Source organism: Microtus oregoni, unplaced genomic scaffold (genome assembly GCF_018167655.1).
Source record: "Microtus oregoni isolate MIOR12 unplaced genomic scaffold, Mior012 000012F_ref0000307, whole genome shotgun sequence".
Lineage (NCBI taxonomy): Eukaryota > Metazoa > Chordata > Mammalia > Rodentia > Cricetidae > Microtus > Microtus oregoni.
Genome location: NW_024543071.1, coordinates 22,623,100 through 22,647,260, shown reverse-complemented (window position 1 = coordinate 22,647,260; position 24,161 = coordinate 22,623,100). Strand labels below are relative to the sequence as shown.

The following is a 24,161-nucleotide window of genomic DNA, read 5'->3' as shown; positions in this document are numbered from 1 at the left end:
CTGTACGTGATCTCAGGTTTGAGTCTCTACAGGTAACTAGGAACTAAGTTTTTATACTCTGGATGTACATACTTCATTATGTACATCCTTTTTAACCTTTTTGAGATCTGCTGCATATGATATTTTAAATACTTAACTTTTCTGCAGTGAATCATGAACAGTCCTAACAGCGACTTTTGAAGTCTCCAAAAGGAGAATGGGGCCCCACAATGACAATTCCACTGGCTCTATAATAACAACACTAAGCTAACAAACATCACCTAAAGATCAGCTTTAGACTACAAACTGCTCAGGACAATCCCTAGGTGGCTAGCTGAGATGATCCAGCCCCACAGACTATTCTAGCTCAGACTTGAGATAAGTCCTGAACTTTCCCATTACACAGAGACTGGACAACAAATGATACAGCTACCTCTCCCAGGACTTGACAATTAACCCAAATTTTTCTTTTCAGGCTTCCCTAAAGATGCCATCATCCCCAGAGAGCAGAAAGTAAATTTAAGACTATGATAACCACATTCCCAAGAGGTGGGGTGGTGGTTTTTGGTCTTCCTTTGGATTATGGATATTTGTCATTGTTTAGGGGGTTTGGTTACAAGTTGTTATTGGTAATAGGAAAAAACTGAACAAAGAAGTTTGGATTCAAGGTTCTTGCTTTGAAAAGAAAAAAGAGGGATATAGATATGATAGGATATAAAGATAGATTATTGTGTCTACTCTGAAAAAGAAAAAGGGGGAATATAGAAGTAGGATAAAAGATAGATTAAATCAAAAAGCAACTACTGGTTTTAAATATTTTATATTATATGAATTTTTTATATTGATACAAAGTCAAGATTATTTTTGTTACAATATACCATACATACATTTCTAATCTTATTTGAGGTATTATACCTATACAGTTCATTTAACAATGTAATGCAAATTTCTAGTCCTTAAAGGTTATTACAAACTTTTTAGGATAATAAGAAAATACAGGTCAGTAATTAGTCATCTATTACAATTGAACTTGTAGTCATATTAGGTATTTTTCAAAGTCAAAACAGGGATATATTTTAGATAGACAAGTCATTCTCAAAAATTTCAGAGATCCGCAGAATATGGCATTTAAGATGTTTTGTAAGTTATGTAGCCTCCTTTTTTTTTTTTTTAAGACAATGAGACATGTCTACTCCTGGCAGTACCAATCTACTGCTGAGAAGATGATGGTCAACAAAGAAACTCCATATGGCATTTACTTTCTTTGTAGCAAAGTTAGTCACTGGGCAGGAAACTGTTCCTGCTTCAACTGCTGACAGCATGGTGTCCAAACTGAACAAGCAGGACACAAAAGAAAGGACTGCCAAACTTTCCCAAGACAAGGAAGGACAACCCTTCAGAATATCGTGCTTCACAGAAAGGTCTGTCAGATATGCTAGGCCTGTAGGCTGAAAAGGGATGCCCCAACCTTGCAGAGGAAACTTGGGTGACTGTCCAGGCAGCCAGGTTTTTCTGTCATTTCTCACATTTTTTGGAAGTCACTTGGTTGCATCTTCTGCTTACTCAGGTAATACTATTTCCTTCTCAGGTCTCTGATAGCACTGAAGACTTTATAGTTGCAATTTTTCTTGTTACCAGATTCAACAAAAAAATTCACTGAGGAGGTATACAGTGTATAAGGTTGAGAGACATTAAAAGATAGTTTTGGAAACATGAGTTAGAATTGAAAGTGAATTAGGTATAACCTTTTGGACTCACCAAGATAGGATAGATGTGGAGTGTTTTCTCTGTATTTGTCAATTGCTGATGGACTAGACATTGTTGATGTAGTTATTGCCTGTATATATTGTATATAGTTATTGTACTTATTGTATACAGTATTTCTTATGTTAGTTATAACCTTCCTTTTTATTTTATACAAAAAAAGGGGGGAATGTGGTGATATCGCATATGTACTCTAATAAATAAAACTTGCTTGAAGATCCGAGGGCAGAGCTAGCCACTAGTTAACCATAGAGGTCTGGAGGTCTGTACAGCCATGTGGCTGGGCAGAGAGAGGAATATAAAGCAGGAGGAGACAGGAGGTTGGCTCTTTTCAGCTGAGGAGTTAGCAAGGTAAGAGGCTTGCCCCTTTGTCTCTCTGATCTTTCAGCATTTAACCTGATATCTGACTCCGAGTTTTGATTATTAAGACCAATTAGAATTCATGAAATGGGGGCCTAACTCAGGCTTAAAGAGGAAGGATTTATAAAAAATATTAAATGTGTTTAGGAGAAGGAATTAAAGTATTTTTATCTCCTCCATCTTGTAAGACTTTTATGCAAATGTTTTAATCCCTTTTATCACCCAGTAAGACCTTAATCAAAAGTAAACCTTGCCTTGCTCTAACCAAAAGTAAACTTTACCTTGCTCAGACCCTTCAGTTGGCGTGGTCTCTTTCTTTGCCATCCATAACTTTACTTCTAACAGAATGGAGGCAGCCTCCCGCGCCAGTTTGTAGAAACAGCTCCCATTGCCCTGCAGTCTTTGTTTGTTTGGTTTGGTGTTTTTGGAGACAGGGTTTCTCTGTGTAGCCCTGGGTGTCCTGGAGCTCCCTCTGTAGATCAGACTGGTGTCGAACTCAGATCCTCCTGCCTATGTCTCCCAAGAGCTGGGGCTAAACACATGTGCCACCACATACTGCTGCCCTGTAATTTTTTAAAGCCTACCCTTTCCATCTTATGTTTCTCTGTGATTATTACTTAAATTCTATCCTTCCTGGTCAGGTGGCAGTGTGTTTAAAAACTGACATAATATTTTGAAGTCCTCGGGGTATCACAAAGATGCTCCACACCAATAAACAGACATCCAGTCTTCTTAACTTTCATTTTATTCACTTATTTAGAAACAGCGTCTCACTATGTAGCCTTGGCTGGCTTTGAACCCACAGATATCCACAAGCCTCTGTCTCCCAAACGCCGGGATTAAGGGCGTGTGCCACCACGCCCAGTTCAAACACAAAGTCTCTCTGAAGCAGCACAAGGCCCCAGGACCCGAGGCGCCGGAGCTGAGAAGCCAGCGTCCCTCCCTGTGCCTTGGAAGACAGAGGAGGGCCAGTGTGCGGTCTCGCCGGACTGCCCAGGAGGGACCGTCGCCCGGCCAGCTGTGGCCAGCGCAGCCGGAGTGACCGAGTGCAGGCGGGTGGCTCCCCGGGGGCGGGAGGGCAGCGGAGGACAGGCGCGCGGAGCCGGGAGCGGGCGCACGCGCACACGCACCGGCGCGCCGGGGGCCGGAAGAGCCGAGCGGCCCGGCGGCGGCGGCGGCGGCGGCTGCGGGCGCCAGACGGCGCGCGGCTGCGGGAAGAGCGCGGGCTACGGGATGGAGCCCCCGGAGAGCGCGGCGGAGCTCGAAGCCGACGCGGTGGAGCTGGGCGAGCCGGAGCTGCGGCTCGCGGACCCCGCGTCCCCCGGCGAGGAGCATGCGGACGTCGAGGCGGCGGACGCCCCCGGCCACGGCAGGTGTTGGCCACAAGGAGCCTGGGTGTGCGGCTCGTCCCGGGAGCCGGGTGAGTGCAGGGCTGACGGGGCCGAGCGGGCCGGGTTCTCCGCGCATTCGCGGGATCGCGGACCCAGAAAGTTTCCAAGTGTTCGCAACCCCAAATTGGTGACAAGGGCAGGCCCTCGCGGTCCAGTGGTAGTCAGAGGTGAAAGGTCACCGAAAGGGACAGGCAGAGACCTGGGAGGAAACCGACCCAAAACCATCAAAACCCTGATCTTCCAGAACCAAGTTGGAAAGACAGGGATTCTTTAAGTGTTTGTCCCGGAATCTCAGCATCAGGAGAGTTGAGCGGACCACTAGCCCTGAAGCTTGTTGGGATAGGAGGATTTTTAACTGTAGACTTAAAACAAGGTACGCCTTGTTAGAAGCCCCATGAAGAGCCCTTGACTTCTGTTCAAACTCCTGTTGCGAAGGGGTAAAGTGAGGTCGTGGAAGGATGAGTGCTTCTGGGTTGGGTCTCACCCCTACTTCCATCTGCCAAGGTCTGGGTAGGGCAGGTCCAGACAGCCCTAGGTGGGGCCGTGCATTTGCAGGAGATTCCACCTACGGCCCTTTTCACTTCCATTGCTTTCTAGAAGGAAACCCGGAGGAGATCTTTTATAACCGAGTTAACACCTTTCCCCATCCTATCAAGGAATGTGGCCCGGGACTCCATGCCTCTTGACTCACCGGTTTTCCTGCCTTCTTCCATGTGCTTTTCTGAGTTTAGAGAGAAAACTCCTAGGAAGATGATTGTCGCTACTTTTCTATCCTTAAACCAAAGACAAATGATCAATCAGATTTCCGATTATGTTTGCATGGGTTTTGGCTCCAGAACAGAGTTATCCCGTACTGGGCTGACCAGATGGGCAGCTCGCGACGAGGTCAGTTTCTCACCTTATCACCCTATAGCTGAGTGCCGTTTTGCTTAATGTGGAACTGTACCTTGCACAAACTCTTTAGTTCCCCATTAGTGAGGGGTCTGTTTACTCAGGCAGAGGCAGCAGATGGCAAAAAGGCCAAACCTGTGTGAATGACCAAGAATCTTGTCTTTCAATGTCAAGGCAAGTTCTTAACAGTTATTTTTGAGGGAAAAAATGTGTATTAGAAACCACTATACTGTTGGCATTGGACTATTGACTGGCTCATTTTAGACTCTTAAATTTTTTTTTTTTTTAAAAGACAGGGTCTCCGGTTCAGGTTGGCTCACACTCAGCCCTCCTGCCTACACCTCAAGTGCTGAGATTAAGGGCATTCAACACCTCTCCTGGCTTTGAGACTTGTCTAAGTGGTTTCTTAACAAAACTCACCTTCAAGTTTAGGTCGGAACTGGATAACCTTAGCGGACAGTTTACAACTGTCCAGATAACCCGCTTGCTGTCCTCAGAACACTGCGGATCTTGTACTAAAGGGAGAGATGTCATCTTAGCCTTGTGCCTCACCCTGCTGGAGTGAGCACTCCAGAGCATCACCGGATCTCTGAGCCCGTCTTTACAAAGTTCCAGAAGCTCTGGGGTGGGACCTGGAAATCGAAATTTTAAGTTATTCTGGTGATTCCCAGCCAGGTCCAAATCACTGGCTGAAAGCCAGGTGTGGAGAAGCCGGTGAAACAGGTTTTTACTTTCTTCGGGAAGTTGTGTGGTGACCACTTACTTTGAATAGTTAAACCTTCAATTTGACTTGTTTGGGGAGATTAGACACACTCTGTGAACGTGGAAGTTTATCACGTGAACAGATTCCTCGGGACTGCTGTCTCCTTGTCAGAGGGAATAGAAATGACCTTATGGAAGAAACTAAGGTCAGCACATCCTTGCCTTCATTAGCAGTCAGTTCAGTTCAACTTTCTGTTACCTGCCTGTCCCTAATCAGAAAACACGAACCTTAAACATTTGTTGGTTTTTAAGCTGGCCATGGTGGCACACACTTTGGGAGGCAGTGGTGGGCGAATCTCTGAGTTGGTGGCCAACCTGATTACGTAGTGAATTCCAGGATAGCCAGGGCTACATAGAGAGACCCTGCCTCTAAAAAGTATGACTTTTAAAAAAATGTTTTAAAGTAATAGATCCATTTTTAAAATTAAATTACACTCGTATACTTCTTCGAGAGAAAGACACAGAGTTTAGGTTGGAGAGGGTCCTTTGATTAATAAACCAGAAAGATGTTTTCTGTCCTAGGACTTCTCATTCTGTTCTGTCTAAGGGTGGAGGTTTCGTTTGAGAAAACTTGTTTTATTTGGATCTGAATTTTGTAACTTCAGAAGCCCAGCTCTCAGGCTGACCACAGCCAAGGCATGTATTTTGTGGTGCTTCTGCCTGGAAGTCTTCTGAAGTTTCCTTCTTGAGGCCCGAGTGGCTCTTTGTAGTTCATTCCCACAGTGTTGGAGCACAGGGGTAAAGGTGGCATGGGGGAGGGGTCCAAAGAGGTTCCAGAGCAGTCTCTCCAGCTGTGAGCCTAAAATAGGGAAGTTTCTGACAGTGGTGTCACTGATGCAAAGGCCAGGTACAGCGTCGTCACTAGAAAAGCTGTCATCATACCTTGGTCACGATTTGCAGTCCCGTGTGGACAAAGGTATCTGATGTGAGGATGTTGAAATATATTGCCCCGTGTATCATTTATCAGGGAAGGGCATTTAAAAAAGAGCACATAATTATGCAATAGTGTTCCATAGCTGAGTAACACTTTGTACGTTCTTAGAGTGGAGTGGCCTACCAAGTTCAAAGTAAATTGCAGCGTCCACAGGTTTTGTGTCTCCAACAGACACTTAATGGACAAGAATCAATTGTGTTCCTTATTACTCCCACTTTTTAGTGTTCACTGGGGGAGCACAGTGTGTGTCTGTACACTGAGTGTGTGTCTGTACACTGAGTGTGTGTCTGTACACTGAGTGTGTGTCTGTATACTGAGTGTGTGTCTGTACAACTGAGTGTGTGTCTGTACACTGAGTGTGTGTCTGTACACTGAGTGTGTGTCTGTATACTGAGTGTGTGTCTGTACAACTGAGTGTGTGTCTGTACACTGAGTGTGTGTCTGTACAACTGAGTGTGTGTCTGTACACTGAGTGTGTGTCTGTACACTGAGTGTGTGTCTTGTCTTTAATGCTACACAAGATGTCAGTATTAAATTAAACAATTGAAGACCTGCAGGAAGTACAAATTTCTTGGTTCAGATTAAGGCAGGAACAAGACGGGGCAAAATTAGCAGCTCACAGTTACACAACAGCCGAGCCTTTCTAGTTTAATCTTCTTGCCAGTAATGTTAGATGCTTGTGTCTTTCTGTGGTGGTCTTGTGTATTTTCCTTTACTTACTTACTCAAGTTGAGTGTGTCCCAGGCACAGACAAGAGAGCAGAGGTCCCAGCCCTGGGTAAGCTCATAGGCGTCTAGAAGTCAGATTATCAACACATGGAGAGATAAGCAGTTGTAAACTGAATTCCAGCAAAGAAACTTTCTCCTGGAAGCTCAGCGGGGAGAGGATGGAAGGCCTGTCTCTGAGCAGGACCTTTCACTTCCCTTTGACTAGTGTTCCTTAAAGATCCCTCTCACCGCCTCAGCAAGATGTCCTTGACTTGTCAAGTGAGGGGTGATTCTTAGCGAGCCGAGCCGAAAGGAATCCATCTTTTGTTGGGAGAAATGACTTTTTTTTTTTTAACAGTGTAGTTTTAATTTGTTACCAACACCTATGGATTCTTCATAATGGGTAGGGAAGGTGGTACAAGAGCAGGGATGCTAAGGTCTTCCATTAGCGTCTAGCCATTGGTTGACACTCTAAATGAATGTGATGAAACGTGCCTGGGAGCAAGGACTAACCAGAATTTAATCTTTTTCAGAAGGCAAGAAGAAAGCACCCTGCCCTGGACTTGGCTTGTTTTACACAGTGTTGTCCGCCTTCCTTTTCTCAGTGGCCTCTATATTTGTTAAGAAAGTGCAAGACGTCCATGCTGTAGAGATCAGTGCATTTCGATGTGTGTTCCAATTGCTAGTTATTGTTCCTTGCTTAATATACAGAAAGTAAGTATTTTTAGAGTGAAGTAGAGGATGTTAACAACTGTGTAAATCTTTTGAACTGTCTTAGTATTTTTTCTGTAGTAACTGGTTAATCATGGATTGACCAGTCGGTTCCCCTTCACCCTGACTAATGACGTGTTCTCAGGATCTACTCACAGACGATTCTACCATAAGCACATACCACGTGCCCATCAAAGGAGAAGGGTGACTTGTACTTGTTCACCCTCTCTATTTGAAAACAAAATTCCGGGTGTACCACCCTCCTTCCTTTACTTTGGCATAACTGGTGTTTTGAAGATTAAAAAGTAAATACTAGGAGTTATATAGCATCAGGGTTCTCTCAGTGGGACAGACTGCCCTGCTAGATCATGCCAGTAAGATGGCAGTCTTAAAGGGAGTGGCGGGTAAGGCCTTGAGCAAGATCTTTGGCTACTTTGGTATTCAGTTTCTTTCCCTACAAACTGGAGGGAGTGATGCTCTCGGGGCTGTGCTCAGAGCGGGTTGCAAGGGTCAGATAAGAGTTATTCTTGGTTAGAGTACTTTCTAGAGACTTCAGCATATAGGTACTATTTACGTCCCTTCTCTACTCTCCCTCCTTACTTGATCCCTTTTCTTCTGTGTAGACTCTGTCCATCTCAGTAGGGCTGAAATTATGCGTGCCTCCCCCCCCCCCCCCCCCCGTAACTTACACATACCTTTATGTTCTCTGGACCCTGGGAGGAGACTAATTGGGCCCTGAGTGGCTACCTGGCTGTTTGTTTGGGAGCTGAAGATGCTTAAACCTCAAGTCAAGTTTCCATCGCCTGCCTCCAGTGCCTCCCTGCACCCAGGCCATGATACAGATTCATTTAGAATAGTGCCATTCTGTATCCTGAGAAACTGCTTAGAAAGGGAAATTCTGTGAATGTATAAGCCAGAGTGCTTCCAAAAATAATGCTGAGCTAGAGCCACTTTCTAAAGGAGGTAACAACACTGAGGTTAGCAACCATATTCTCCAGTTTTTGATAAAAGTATTCAGAGCTAGAAAGTGTTTTGAAAATCTTTGGCCCTAATCTGTTTTAATTTTGTGTTCATGATCATGGAACATATATAGCTTTTCTACACATGTATGGGCCCCAGATTTGTTCTGACTCTGGATACGTAGATGTTCATGTTTACCTGGATGAAACCTGCTCTAGCATGAGTCAGGAAGTTGTATCTAGCTAGGAACTATCAGAGTAGATTCTGAGTGTTTTATTGGAGACAATATAGCACTCATTTTATGGATCAAACCATGGCTTTTGTTTTTTTTCAGTGTATTTTAACTCATAAGGACAGCGAAAAGTTGCCTCATATTCAGTGACTACATTCTAGCTTTGCTCAGCTTTTATAGAAGAATTGATGTGGCTGATTGTGCATGATCCAGGATTAAGCTTCCTCATGTAGTACTACAAAATCCTGAAATTATGTTTATTATAAAACAATCATAGAAAATTTGGATTATATTATGTGATTCTACTACTAGGGTATAATGTCTCTTAACATCTTACCCTTTTAATCTTTATTTTTTGCTAGAATATGCATGAGAAAACAATTATCTATATTTGCTGACTTTTATCATGCTGTTTATGAGGTTCTGTGTTCGCTTTTTGCTCCTGCTATGAACATTTTGAATCATCATTTCTATAACTAGAAAAATATTTTAAACGATTCTTACTATTCAATACTAGGTAGAATTTACTATTACTCCCTTATTTTTAGTAAAATGTACTTTTCCAGTAATGTCTGATTAAACATTTTGATCTAAAAACAATGCCAAGTTCATTTAAAATGCATTCTTTTCATTTAAATTTGCAGAACTGGGTTCATAGGACCCAAAGGTCAGCGGCTTTTCCTTCTTCTCAGAGGGATCTTTGGTTCCAGTGCCATGATCCTTATGTACTATGCTTTCCAGACGACGTCCCTCGCAGACGCCACAGTTATCGCGTTTAGTTGTCCAATGTTTACGTCAATATTTGCTTGGATGTTTCTCAAGGAAAAGTATAGCCTTTGGGATGCTTTCTTCACGTTGTTCGCATTCGCCGGAGTGATCTTTATCGTCAGACCGCCATTTTTATTTGGCTCCGACACTTCAGAGATGAGCAAAAACTATTCAGATCACATTAAGGGAACGTTTGCCGCAATTGGACATGCCGTGCTATCTGCAATGACTCTGGTTATCCTAAGAAAAATGGGAAAATCCGTGGACTACTTCCTGAGCATTTGGTATTATGTCATCCTTGGCCTTCTTGAATGCATCATCATCCTCTTTGCCATAGGAGGGTGGAGTCTCCCTTACTGTGGGCTGGACAGGCTGTTTCTCATACTCATTGGACTCCTAGGTTTGGGGGGCCAGATATTTATCACTAAAGCAGTGCAAGTAGAAAAAGCAGGACCCGTAGCAATAATGAAGACAATGGATGTAGTCTTTGCTTTTATCTTCCAGATTGCTTTCTTTAATCATATGCCAACCTGGTGGACAGTGGGTGGGGCTCTCTGTGTAGTAGCCAGTACTACCGGATCAACCATACGTAGATGGATCCAAAGTTCCAAATGAAATGTCACTGTTGAAATCTATATTTTTTTAAATATGCCATCGCCCAGCTCGGACATCTTACATACCTGAAAAATCTACATTATTCATTGATTATATTTAATAAATTTCATAAATAAAGTACCATTTTTTAAAATATGATATTTTTTAAATTAAGAGTAGCTAGTCTAGCCTAGCAATTTTTGGATAGCTTTTATTTTTTGCTTTGGTTTCTTGGGATTGGGGTGTCATTGAGAAGATAGCTTCTTGAGGAATTTTAGAAATTTTTATGAATACAATTTTAAAACTTTATTTTTGACACAGATAAGCTATGGATGGGAAATACTCTATTTTAGCAGTGCAGATAAGAAGCTTACTGTTGACAGTGCTGCTATAATTAGTTCTGTGTTAATCCTTTGTTTGCAGTGTAATTCCATTTAGGATGCCAAAGCCAAAACCTGGTACAGGTGCCTACTTACTGATAGGACTATAAGTAAACCAGCCTTATTTTTAAGGACCTTACAATGATTATTACACTTCTAACTTTTGTTTGTGCCTTTTGTTTTGATGCCAGGATTTTTATATCCACTCTCTGAACGGAGCCTTTCACTCACCACATGTGGTTAGCAGTTCTCTCTTATGGTATATTAGTAACTCTGGCTACCATTTTGAATTTTTTATTGTCTCCTGTGTTATTGAAATTGCACTATTTCTTAAAACATTCCAAGATTTCCAATCTTAAAATCCTGAGAGAGAAATCTTGGTGTGACCAGTGTGCACATTTCCATCCTGAGGTGTTTACATGTGAGGTGTGATGATTCTCTACATGCAATCTTTGAATTCATAGTATGATGCCAAATACAGTTTTCTCAGGATTGTACTGGGTTGGGCCATATCAAATTGCCCAGACTGTACCATTTTCATTTATGAAAATCATAGTTCTAGAAGGTGCATCTGAAAAGCCCCTTTAAAGTACAGGTCTGTTATTATTAAACTTACTCCTGTAGTCTTCTTCCATTTTGGAATGATATTTTATAATGCTTGTGATATACAAAAAAGATAAATACCTATTAGTCCACAGTTGATTGACTTTCACAGTTTCTTGCATATATAAAAATAATCACAGGTAATTAGATTGACAAGCTGTACCATGATACTAGTGTGAACTCAAGACAGTAGATTCTAAATGTGGAGCATTAGCAGATTGGTACTCTCCTGTGAAAGAGGAAAGCTTGGGAGATGGGTCAGGGTGCTGGGAATACATGACCACGAGTCTTTGTCACTTTGGATGCCTTTATGGTAAGCCATCGTGGCGGCCGTCTTCCTCTGCCAGACACCCTCTGCTATTACCTTCAGCTGCAGAGTTGAGGGGCTGTGTGTTCTAGGCCGGTCTCCTCCCCACAGCTCTTCCAAAGGCAGGAGCTAAGTTCTTGGGGCTTACATTCTGTTAAGAGGATCTTCTCCAGTCGTTCCAAAGAGGAACTTTAACTTTGATGGTTTTAAATACTTTCCATCTGACATCCTAGATGATATTTATTTAGCTGAGTCATCTCAATCACACTTGACCTGACTCATACTCTTGGAACGCAGATTTGCAGTGCCATACCAGCAGCTCAGAAAACATAGCCGGCAGCCTTTTAGAGCTAGAGCTACCTTATAGACCATCCCACGGGAGCCATGCTCCGTACACAAGGATGACGGGATGGAGACCTGCGGTAGCTGGGTTTCCATGGCCACCTCTTCTCACTTCGTTCCACGTATGGAAGGTCAGACATTCCTGGAGCCATTGACTAACTTACACAGTAGAAGAAAGAGTCGCTGGGATTGTAGAAGATAAACCCATTGGAAAACATGCTTTATTTCAACTGAATCTTAAGTACTTGAATGTCACTGTATGTGGCTGACATTGTTTCTTATCCCAACCTTTACAGGGTATGATTTTTAAACAATGTTCAAGAGGTATACAAGGTTATGTATTGTGACAGCTATGGGGGGGTATGTATTTTCCAAAGATTGTAGTTTCTATATCTTGCAAAGGAAAATATTTTTCCTAACTTGTTTTTATTTTGTAAGTAATAAAATTAGAAAAGAAAGTGATATGTTGGTTTTTATGACTGTAGAAAAATGTCTCATTACTCATTTCTCGACCAGGTGCTTCAAATTTTATTTTCTATACAAGACTGGCTTCTATCCATTTAGCTGGGCCGTGATCTTACAATTTCTAACTATATCTGTTCCTCATACTGAGTAAATACAACAGCTCCAAAATCAAGAGTGATCTGGCCCACTGAATTAACTAAGCAGAGAATAAAGCCGCAAGCACAGGACCTGCATGGGTCTGCGCCAGGTCCTCGGCATATGTTGTGGGTGATAGCCTGATCTTTTTGTGGGACCCCTAACAGTGTGTGCGGGTGAATCTCTGTCCCTCTTGCCTGCTCTTGGGGTTCTGTTCCTTCTACTGGGTTGCCTTGTCCACCCTCATATGAGGGCGTTTGCCTTGTCTTTTGTGTCTTGTTTTGTCCTATTTGACTGTCTCTTGGAGGCCTGTGCTTTTCTGAAGAGGAAGTGGAGGGCAGTGGATCTTGAGGAGAGGGGACGTAGGGTACCGGTAAATGGGAGGAGTGGAGGTAGGGGAAATTGTGGTTGGGATGTATTATATGAGAGACGAATCTATTTTCAATTAAAGATTTTATAAAAGAGATAGTAATTGGTTCAGAGACCTTCATTTTTCTAGACTCCCAGAACTTAGCAGCTTGGAGCTTTCGATAGACTACTAGTCCTGTGGTGTCCTCTTGCTGTGCTGGGAATTCATTCTGCCCTCACCACGCCCACCTGAATTCAGATAATTGTGTCTAACCGAGCCACCTACTAAAGACTTTGACCTTGATCCGGGAGTCAAGGCAGGTCAGCCTTCCCGAGGCCCTGCTGTTATCACTCCATTTCTTAGAAAGCCGCTGTGGTGACCTGTGGTTCACACTGTCAAGCCCAACTGGCCCGCCCCCCTCTCCATTCGGCTTTCCCACATCCCAGCACAAGATACGTGGGTCCATCTTTCTATTAACTCAAATTTGCCAGAAGTATCCTTTCCCCTGCTTTCCTTATAATCTTAACGTGTCCTCAGAGTTTGCTTAGCCTCAATGGGTGAGCTGGGACTTCTGATTATTCCACTGCCTGCAGCGTCTCACCCCTTTTAATCCCTTTGGAGAAGGGGACAAAGTACTGGGTTGGGCATCTGAGGCTGGGTGTAGTTTTGTTACTTTGCAGTGAGACAAGCAGTGTACTTGGGCTTTCTTCATTTGGTAAACAGAATATTATTATCCAAATCCTTCTAACTGGTGAGTGGCGTAGACCGTAGGCCAGACAAGAAGCACAAAAGCCTACGTGTTGAGCTGTGGTTAAGACTTAATTATTTATTCTCCAAAACGGAGCCTCCTCTGGGCCCTTCCTGCTAAGGAGAAGGAGTGCAGGTACAAATGCCTCAGAATGCAAACTTCCATCAGCCCCTCTTGTAAGCGCAGACTTGAGTGGATGGGCACCTTTTCTGTTGAGACAGAGCTTCCCACAGAGGGCTACTGAGGGTCACTGCTTCTCTTACCTTGTGCATAGGTGTGACCGATTCCCCAGCTGGCGTTAGTGCTTGTCCCCAGTGAGAACCCTCCATGTGCCTCCTTTGTACTGAGCATGACTCTTCTAGCTGCCTTCCTCATCCACTAACAATGACAAGTCTTAGAGTGGCAAGAGAGCTAATTTCCCCCACACCACCGTGTGCAGAGTCACAGCCAATGGTGGTATTAGAACTGGTTTATTATGGTATCATTTGGACCCCCAAGCATGATTTTTTGGTCCTTTTGGTGTTCTGTATCACATATAATAAAGCCACCATACTTACCCAAAATTCTAAAGGATGCCTGTGTCTCCCTGTGACACCCAAAGAAGCACTCACTTAGGTTATAGCCTATTTGAAACTTGGACTTGGAAAACCTCACAGGGAGCCCATAATATGTGATTCTCCCTTTTATCTAGAAATTGGGGGTAAGGGTTATATAGCACGAGGGTAAAGAGCAGTTGCCTGTGATATCAAGACTGGACAGGTAACAAGGCAGCCTGCACCACAAGGACAGAGGTGCTGAGTTCCGGGAATGCCACCACTAGAGGAAAGCCTGAAGCTTCCAACTTCATGACTCATAACCACTCACAGTCGTAACATGCACATGTAGCCATAAAACACAGGAACTAGCCCATATTTGTGATGAGTTCCCAGGCTGGGGCCAAGAAAATATAGAACCGCATTTGAGGTAAAGGTAAACCTGGGTAGGAGAAAATGTGTTGAGGTGATCAAAGTCCCAAGCCAAGGTCAGGTACAGCAGCTAAAAACTGCAAACTCAGGGCCAGAGAGAACACGTGAGCCCAGAAGCCTGTTCCTGATACTGTAAGTGCCCAGGTGTTCTCACAGGTGTTCAAAGCATCCCAAGCCCAAACAGTATGTGCCAAAACACACCAGAGGGGTAGAAACTGAGGACCTTATTATTTGGGGTTCTTTATGATGACACCAGGTGTTACCATGTTAATATCAGAATCAAATTCAAAGCATGAAGCTTATTCAGACCCCCCCTTTCTAATTCAGTCTAACCATTTCTCTCATGTGATGCTCCCCTGGAAACCCAGTTCACTGCTGTGAGGAAGCCAGGGCCCATAGAGACCCACATGAAGAGGAGTCTCCACCCCTCTGCACCCAGCTGACAGCTCACACTGCCCAGCCAGACGGAGTGCCCGCTGCGAATGGATCCTCCAGCCCTCAGGTAGGCTACCCCAACTAACACCATGGACAGGACACACAAACATAGCCCTCTGCTGGGTTCTTAAATTGAAGATTTATGAGAATAAAAAAATTGTTGCTTTAAATTACTAAAAAATAAAGATAGAAAACATATGTTTGCGTTTGTATGTACCCACTTATACATGCTTGTAATTGTATATAGTAAAACACGTCCGTGTAAAAAACAAGATCATGAAAAAGGACAAGTAAATTGTCAGAAGTTACATATATAGGGATAAGAATAATAAAGTCATCTAAACCAGTCTTCTCCAATGCCCGAATAATGCCAATATTTAATAATGACACTGAGAATGTTGGTGTATGTCACATTCTTTCATGGGCATACAGTAGAGTTTTCTAGAAGTTACAAGATGACAAAAACAAGCAGATGGAAGAAGCTAGCTCTCATCCAAACTAATTAATCTAAATCTGTTAAGCTAAATTTGAAACTTGTGTATTCTTGTGAAGTGGTGTCAATTTCATTTGGGGGAAAATATTTTTTATGTATTTGACAATTTCATGCTTATAGATGGTGTGTTTCGATTATACCCACCCTTACTACCCTCTCATCCCCATTCCACTCTTTCTGAATGGAAAATACCTTAATAAAATATTGCAATTGACAAGAAACAGAGTTTGCTCGTGTGTTTGCCGACTCGAGGAGTCATCCTAGGCTCTCGCACATGGTATTCAGGTGCTCTACAGCCGAGCCATATCCCTAGCCCTGCTGTAGAGCTATTTTTAAAATACTAGTTTTCTTTTAAATATGAACCTGTATACACAGAAGCTCTTTGGCATCTTCAATATTGTTTAAAAATGTATTCCACTTATTTTATTTATTACTGTTATTGTTATATTTTACAAACAATAGATTTGCCGCAACATGATCTAATGTTTGAGAGTAGAGGGGACAAGGACAGGATGTGTGAGAGCAATGCATGTCATAGACGTGCCAGGGGCTGAGGGTGCAGCTCAGTGACAGAGCTCTGGCCTGGCCTGTGTGAGGCCCTCAGTCTGATCTACAGCATCCAAAACAGGGATTATCAAGTTTGAACTCAAGAAAAAATATGGAACGCAGAGACGTAACAGTGTCTATACTAGACACATCTTCACAGATTTTGCCTTAGGACAGTGAACGTAAACAAGTCTCAATCTGCCAGAGTGCTCAGTTATCCATAGAAAGGGAGTGAAAGCTGGGCAGCACATAGAAACTTCTTTAGAGACTCCACATTTTGTGCCTTGGGTCTTTCAGTTGTGAAGTGTAGACACTAAGGACACGAGGACACTTTGCAGACTGTACACACAGGCACAACTGTGACACCAAATGGTAGCATTTATCAAATTTACAAATGCATGTACTGCACCCCTTCCCCTGTGTTCCACTCGAGGAATTTATCTGCAGTATAGTTGCTTCTGTGTAAGATGACATACACAAGATTATTCACCGTGGCTTTATTTGTAATAGCAAAAACTTGAGCAAGCATGGTGTTCTCCATTGGGTACTGGCTAGATAAGGCACGGCACACATGGAAGGTAACTAGCACACAATTTAACATATATCGAAACCAAGGAAGCTTTCATCCATGGTTGTGAAGTCTCCACATTGCTAAGTGGAAAAAGAAACCAAACAAACAAGGTTCACAGCAGAGTGTGTGCTCATTTATACATAGAAAAGGGACAGTTTCAGGAGGACACAGAAGGTGATGACATTGACGGTCATTGGGACACGGGGCCTGGTGACTGAAGGGTGGAATAAGGAGGCTTTTCACTGACTCCCTTGTATATTTTGCATTTTGAATTATGTCAAAACTAAAATTGGTGAAATAAAAACTAAAAGATTTTTTTTATCAAAATTTTTATAAAAAACCATAGAGCTAGAGTCATGCACAGATTTGCGGGGGGGGGGGGGGTCATCTCTCTGCTCGCCTTTTTGACTTCTTCCTGCTGTCTCCTTCCTCTGCCTCACACAGTTTGCAGACCAGCCTTCCTCCCAGAGGCGCTGAGACTGAAGAAAACACAAAAGATAAAGCCTGTCAATGGTAAAGGATCTTTCGAGACTGGAGTATGTGTGTCCTTCCACCTCCATCCTTAATACAGGAAGAGCTAGATATGAGACAATAAATAGAGCAGCATATTTTATATATATGCTGGTTACTTTTATGTCTCTAATACTTGTTCCTTAAAGTCAGCCAATGTCAAGAAGTCCCCTTACTGCCAAACCCTCAAGTCAGTCATACCTATAGGAAACACGAGGTATACACCGTACATATTCAGCACATGTGAACTATCGCAGGATCTGCCTGAGAACTTGTATGTAGATTGGCTTCCTTCTGCCTTCAAGCAAGAAAGACAGCTGTGTGAAGCCACCACATACACAGACATAAACCTTGGGCTGGCTGCATTCAGCTCCGCTTCCCTCGATGCACAGGGAACGAAGGGTGCAGGGTAGCAGGGAGAAGCGGAGAAGCAGTCAGCCTCTGAAGCAGAACGGAGAGCAGGGATGGCAGACTTGTTCCCGTGATTGAGATGAGATGCGCCAAGCTGCCCCACTCCCAGCTCTTCTTCCCACTGGAGGCGCTGATAGACTTTTGTCTTGACTCCTAATCACTTTTCTTTGTTGTTTGGACGTTTGTTTGGTTTTTTGTCCTATTGCTGAGGAATTAGTGACCTGGAGATGTCACATGATTTGGCCAAGGATGCATTGTTAACACAGGTAGGAGCCTAGGTCTTAGCAGCCCTGGCCTCTCACACCCCAAGCCTGTGTTCTCAGCCTTTTATCCTACAGATTACACTAAGCCCAAAACTTCATGCTCCAAGCTCAATACTTGTTAAGACCCTGTGCTTTTTTTTCTCCCCAGTTGGTGTAATTTTATTTTTTAAATGTGAATGAGCAATTCAGGGTACTTAGCTTAATTACCCAAATCTTTGCTACTATAGGAAGGTGTGTCTCTTGTCCTCTGTCTCAAGGAAACCTCATTTGGGGGGACGTGACTCAGCGATTAAGTAATCAAATCTTTATGCAATTGAACAGCACAATTATCAAACAAATGCCCCTGTGTTTCATGTCATGTCACCTCCATGTTATTCAGTAACCACGTGATTATAATCCGGCTTCTCATATACTCTAAGTGCAGAGGACAAGGAAATAATCGAAAGATTGAACACCTGGTTCTCTTCGCTGTTAGGGTTTTCATGGACTTTTAATAAAAAATCATGTTTACCCATTATTCTCTGTATTTGTTTTTTTGTGGCTCTTCCTAGGGAGATAGAATCTTACACCCCTTTTTGCTGAGTGATATCTGTGCGTTAATCAGATTAGTTATGTTAGTACTGAAACCCACAGCTCCCCAAATCTCAGCGGCTTAGAAGACTTGTGTTTCTTACATCCACCAGTATGCTACAAGATGCTATCCTCTATGAAACATCCCTCTCCCCCCCCCCCCCCTCTGGTCCTGCATCTGAGTCCTTAGGCGCCATCTGGTGATGCTGTTTGGGGAGGTTGCAGCTCCCGCCTGGGAGGGGTGAGTTCCTGGATGCTGGCCTCTGGGTATTAGGTCTTGGCCCCAGTCCTGGTTTGAACTCTCTGCTTTCTGGTCCATCAAGAGGTAAGCAAATGTTCTGCAAGCTCCTACCATCGTTGAATGTGCTGGTCCGGCCACTGCACCTTCCCATATCATGATGGGTTGGGCCCTCTAAACTCTGGAAAAAAAAAAATAAACTCCTCCTTTAAGTTGCTTCTGTCACCTGTTTTGTCATGGTGAGAGGGACGTAGCCAATACAGGAGAGTGGTGAAGCTTTCCTTCAGCGCCGCTCCAGGACTTCTGCCTTCCTAGCTGCTGGTCCAGATCCCTCCAGCCTGGAGCTTGCAACCTTGTCAACCATTTATGTGCACAGAGGCTTGGATGTGGACAGGCATCGTTATCCACATTTTAACCTAACTGAAAACGAAGGCAGGAAACAACAGTTTCCTTTACACTGAGGAACAAAGAAAGGAACTTGGGAAACACGAAGTCATGGTCTTGCCACATCCCCACTCCCAGGGGGAATGGCCCAAACTCCAAGAAGCCTAAAAAGCCAGTGGGGCTCCTGACTTGAGCTCATCAGTCTCCCTGGTCACTCTGTATCTTGAACAGAGTCAAAAGGCAGATGCGCCACAGAGTCGTCCAGGGGTGGTGCCCAGGGACCTGGCTTTCAGTGCTGCCTCCAGAGCTTCTTGGCTCCCCTGGTTACTGTCGGTCCTCATGCCCAGTCATCTAGCTGTCCTGTCAAGTCTGTGTGATCCCTGATGTCCTTCCCACGAACTTCCTATTCAGTAGAATCCATTTCTGGTGCTAACATTCAGAATACCTTAACAGTACTCAAGTGGTTGCCACTTACATGAGGTTCAGCCAGATTTCTGTTCCCTTCAACACTTGGGCCCTGAGCTGTGACAATCTTCCTGTGGAGAAGCCTCTCCGCCAGAGCCAATGGCATTTCCAGGTGACATTCCCCAGATGACATCCCTATTGAATTACCTGCTGTAGCTAACTTTCCAAGTCCCTGTTTAAAAAAAAAAAAAAAAAAAAAAAAAAAAAAAAAAAAAAAAAAGCAAGCAGTAATACAAAGCAGGCATTTAAAGCTAAATAAATAGTAAAGATGGGGCATCCTCATGAGCAAAGTCTGGGTAATGGAACCATATCCAGGAGGGATGGATAACTTGTCAGCCTGTTTCAGCAGTTTGTCAACCTGTTTTATGGACAAAAAAAAAATCAGGATCCTACAATAGTGCTGTTCAGTAGAATGAAAATTTGAATTTTCTGGAAGCCCATATTAAATAATGTATAATAATAATAATAAACAGATTAAATTAATTTTAACAATATTTGACCCAGACCCAATATATCTAAAATATTGCCCATCTCAATATATGATTAAAATAAAATTTCCTAGTGAGATCTTGTATGTCCTGTTTATTATTCAGAGTTTAGAGTTGCATTTCCAGTGTTCACTGGTCACAGGCAGTAGTTCCCATGTAAGGCAGCACAGACTCAGAAAGGGCAGAGAAGGAAGGAGGGTGCTGCAGGCACAGTGGGCGACAGACGTCAGAGCCCCTGGAACATTCTCCCTTGCGACCCCTCTGGGAAGACCTTTGGAAATTATGATCTCCCCCATATTACAGAGGAGAAAAATGAAGCTTAGGGAGTCCCTGACATTGGCGTGAAGTCGCACAGCCGGCAGAGGACAGAACAGATCGTGCACGGGTCTGATTGTCACACAGCACCTTCTGATTATCCTCACTCAGAGATACAGGAGCCGAATCACCTGGGACTTCACCCAGGAGACTGCAGATGAGGAAAGAAGCAAGGCAAAGCTCAGAGGTGTCAGGGGCACAGCATGAAGGTCCTTGCACCTACAGATCTCCAGAGAAACCAGGAGTGTTAAGCATGCAGGATTGTCTTTCTGGTGGGAAAGATGTAAACCTGTTATTCCCAAGATGGGGATTAGAAGTGAATGATAGTTCAGTGATCAGTGCAGGCCTTTAATTTCAGCATTTGGAGGGAGAGGCAGGCGATCTCTGTGAGTTTGAGGCCAGCCTGTTCTACAAAGGAGCTCCAGGACAACCAGGGCTGCTCCACAGAGAAACCTTGTCTTGAACCCCTGCTCCAAAAAAAAAAAAAAAAAACCAAAAAACCCTAGTGATCTGTGTTATCTGTTGGGCAAAGCCACACCAATCTCCTATAATCAGGACAGGGGGCTGAAGGGGTGGATATGAATGACCCTTAGAGCAGAGGGCTCTCCAATCTCCCACAACCAAATTCAGAGATACCTTATAGTCTGAATGACCCTTTACATTATCTCTATAGCTAGGGGCTCCCCCAAGCTCCCACAACTAGGATCAGATGTGGCTAGTAACCCAAATGACCTCTGCACTATATGTGTGACTGAAACTAGACCCTTCCTAAGGCCCTTAAGCTAGTACAGGTAACCTATCTCTACGCCCATCTTCTTGGAAGAAATGACATGTACCCTGAGTTCAATATCAACGTAGTTATACTTTCTAATGCTCTAGGGATTGTATGGCACCAGGAAACTTAATTTGTTGGGAATGAACCATCTAGCACTGGATTCTCTGGGAGTTTGATCCAGGTTGATGAAATCAATGTGGACCGTGTTTTCTTTCTCACATCCTTGCGGTTTTCCTCCGCGACACCTGCAGAGACCCCCTCACAGAAGACTAGCACAACTCCCAGGAAGCCTGCAACCAAGCCAGCCAACCCCGTGAAGGCAAGAGACAGCGCACACACTAGTCAGAGTGTAGAGATGGGTGCTGGTGTGTTCCCCAGCCGAACTACTCCCCAACACCAGTGCAGAGATGAACATTCAAAGATGAAAGAAATGCTACATCCAAGAGAAAGGCATTTGAACGTTAACAGGGCAGAGTTGGTGATTTAAACACTCTTAACCTTGGCAAATTAACAGTGTCAATAGAATGACTGCGGGTGGACACCCATGGGGTCGCCCTTGTGATGAGGTGCCCGCAGCCTGGAGCCGGGGCAGGACCAGCAGCCTGGTCAGCTGTCGAAGCAAAGCTACAGGAGCCAATATTGTTATGGAGATTGAGATGCACAGCCATCCAAAATGTGAGTCTGGGACACAGCTAGGGAGTGGTGGTCTATACAAGCCACCAAGAAGGCCGTGCTTTGCCGGGACAAACTCAGAATCTAAGCTGGAGTCCATCCAAATGGCCGTGCTTAGCCGGGACAAACTCAGAATCTAGACTGGACTCCATCCAAACGGCCTTCCATGGAATGAAAATATCCTGGCAAATTCATTCAGTGTTTCTGCTGTGCCTTCTCTCTACCATTTATGACTCCATAGGGAAAAGGGTTAGTCATTGTTTGGGTGGCTTTGTCTTTCCTCTCTTCCCTTAGCAAATATAAGTTAACATGGGACCAGTGATATGGCTCAGTGGGTAAAGGCACTTTTGTCAAGCCTGACAACATGAGTTTGGTCCCTAGAAGGTAGAAGGACTTGAGTCTCACAAATTGACCTCTGACCACCACACAAGAACCATGACAGTAACTCTAATATACACACATGACTCTAACACACACACACACATACACACACATGCACAAAATAATAAGAAAAAGATATAAGATATATATCTTTGTATGCTAGGCAGGGACTCTATCAACTGAGTTGCATCCCTAGCTCACCGTACATCATTGCCAAGCTCATTTTTTTCCAATACATCATTGATAATGTCAAATTTCTTCTTGGTATAGAAAAAGCAACTTAGTATTAAAATGGCCAGGAATGCCAGGGCAATAATCAAACTGACCATCCAAGAGACAGGTTGAACTCTGGTGAGTGGATCATGTTGGTAGAGCCACTATCTCCCCCAGAAGCCCTTGGGGGGGCGTAGGCAAAGCACTGTTGTCCTTAAATATTCTTGCTTCTAATGCAGTGAACTGAAACAGATAAAATTGTAGGTAAGGATTGTTTCTAACAAGCAGATTCCATCTATTCCAGAAGGAAGACCTCCCCAGACGCCCCCTGAGACAGACTCAAGCATGAGGTAACCAAGAAAAGCTAGAACCACATGTCAATGGCCGTGATAAGAACTACTCCATGCCGCAGGAAAGCTACAGGCTGGCCATGTAGATGTGATAATGAAAGGAGCGTGGTCTAGTTAATGGCTGATAAACCCTGCCAAGCTCTAAGGAGAGCAGCCCCTTCAAGGTCATAACAATAACCTACAAGACAAGCTAGCCAGGCAGGAGCGGAGCAGAGCCTTCAAAGCCTGACCATTCTCCTAGCTGACCAAGTGCTGTGTAAACTGAGTGTGTGATTGTCTCCCCGGTTAGGCCCAGGACATGTGCACATTATATGTGGGTCCTCTCAATGTGGGAGACTGTCAGAGATTTAACTCTCAATGAACATGACCTCAGTCTTTGTTCCGTATCTGCCACAAGTCCTAGAAAAAGTCCCTGGACCAGCAGTCCGGTGGGTTTCCCATCTCCCAGGAGTCTCGTCTGGAGCTCCGCTTGCCTTGCAGAGCTCCGCTCTTCACAATAGCCTCCTTATTTAATCTTTCCCTCTCTAGAAGAAGAACTTTCAAAAGAGAGATGGCTCAGTGGTTAAGAGCATTGCCTGCTCTTCCAAAGGTCCTGAGTTCAATTCCCAGTAACCACATGGTGGCTCACAACCATCTGTAAAGAGGTCTTCTGGCCTTCAGGGATACAGGCAGAATATTGTATACATAATAAATAAATTTTAAAAAAAAAAAAAAAAAAGAAAAAAAAATACATTTATTAATTACATTTGCTCATTGATAATATCATACGTGTATGTGACACATTCCGATTATTCTCACCCCCACCCTCTCTTGTCTCCCGCACCCCTTTATTAAGTCCTTTGGTTCTGGGATCTGTTGTTGCTGCCCAGGGTCTTCTCTGAGACGACGGATCTAGAATATTGCCTGGAGCCTGGTGGGCTCACCTGTGGCTACACAGCTGAAGACAGTGACACTCCCCTCCCTCACTAGCGGTTAATAGTTCAGCAGGAAAGGGATAGGACCTGTGGGCTCCGCCCCATCCGTGACTGACTGTTGTCAGGTCTACTCTCATGAGGGCCGGGCTAGCCGCTACATTTGCTGAGTTCACAATTGCAGTAGCTGCGTCCTGTCCAGAAGATGGCGTTTGTGGCCTTCTCCTTATTTTCAGGCTCTTCCATCTGTTCTGCCCTGTCTCCTACCATCTCCCCAAGCCTTAGCGGGTGGCATAAATGTGCTGTTTAGGGCTGACACTCAACTCTCCCTCATCCTCAGCATCTTGAGCAGACACGAGTCTGTTTCCACTACTATTTACTACAGATCGAAGCTTCTCTGAGTAAGGCTGAGAGGATCCTTCGTCTGTTGGGTATGAACTTTGCTTAGAAATTATTTAATTTGACATCATGTCAATTTTGCTAAACAGCAATAGTAAGTTTCTCCCAAGGCCTATGACTTCCCAGGCCATGTTTTTCCCTTCTTTTTAAAAATCAGACATTTCTTTTAAAATTTGTTCTATTGCCCATGACTTCCATTCTTCCACTGAGTTCACAGGACAAGGACCCAGAGCTGAGCCAAGTCTCACTCCCAGATCCCGTCCCTTTTCTGCTGAGCTATTAGCTGCTAATGGGGACAGGGGAGGTCATTGTTCTCTGAGTCAAGAGCTCACCCCTTTCCTGATTTCATTCTGAAATCACACCAATCTCGCCTCAACCCCACCCTCTCCAGCACAGCTCAGCACTCTGTCAGTGACTGCCTTTC

At 44.0% G+C, this 24,161-nt stretch overlaps 1 protein-coding gene across 3 annotated transcripts; it reads left to right on the top strand.

Annotated features, from left to right (window-relative positions):
* The first annotated feature begins 3,271 nt into the window (after positions 1-3,271).
* Positions 3,272-12,147, top strand: Slc35g1 (solute carrier family 35 member G1). Of its 3 annotated transcripts, none has more exons than XM_041661866.1 (3): positions 3,272-3,523; positions 7,394-7,502; positions 9,336-12,147. In XM_041661866.1, exons 1-3 carry the CDS (start codon positions 3,337-3,339, stop codon positions 10,072-10,074), a joined length of 1,035 nt encoding a protein of 344 aa, XP_041517800.1. In that variant the 5' UTR covers positions 3,272-3,336; the 3' UTR covers positions 10,075-12,147. The 3 variants fall into 3 exon arrangements, with proteins under 3 accessions (XP_041517800.1, XP_041517799.1, XP_041517798.1); XM_041661865.1 differs by having other exon boundaries at positions 7,325-7,502; XM_041661864.1 differs by having other exon boundaries at positions 7,322-7,502.
* Positions 12,148-24,161: the final 12,014 nt, after the last annotated feature.

What these genes read in the sequence shown, in the direction of transcription:
- Slc35g1 (XM_041661864.1), top strand. Translation starts at nt 3,337, where the DNA reads ATGGAGCCCCCGGAGAGCGCGGCGGAGCTCGAAGCCGACGCGGTGGAG. An exon ending in CGGCTCGTCCCGGGAGCCGG is followed by an intron (nt 3,524 to 7,321) that starts GTGAGTGCAGGG and finishes AATCTTTTTCAG; the next exon opens with AAGGCAAGAAGAAAGCACCC. An exon ending in CCTTGCTTAATATACAGAAA is followed by an intron (nt 7,503 to 9,335) that starts GTAAGTATTTTT and finishes TTAAATTTGCAG; the next exon opens with AACTGGGTTCATAGGACCCA.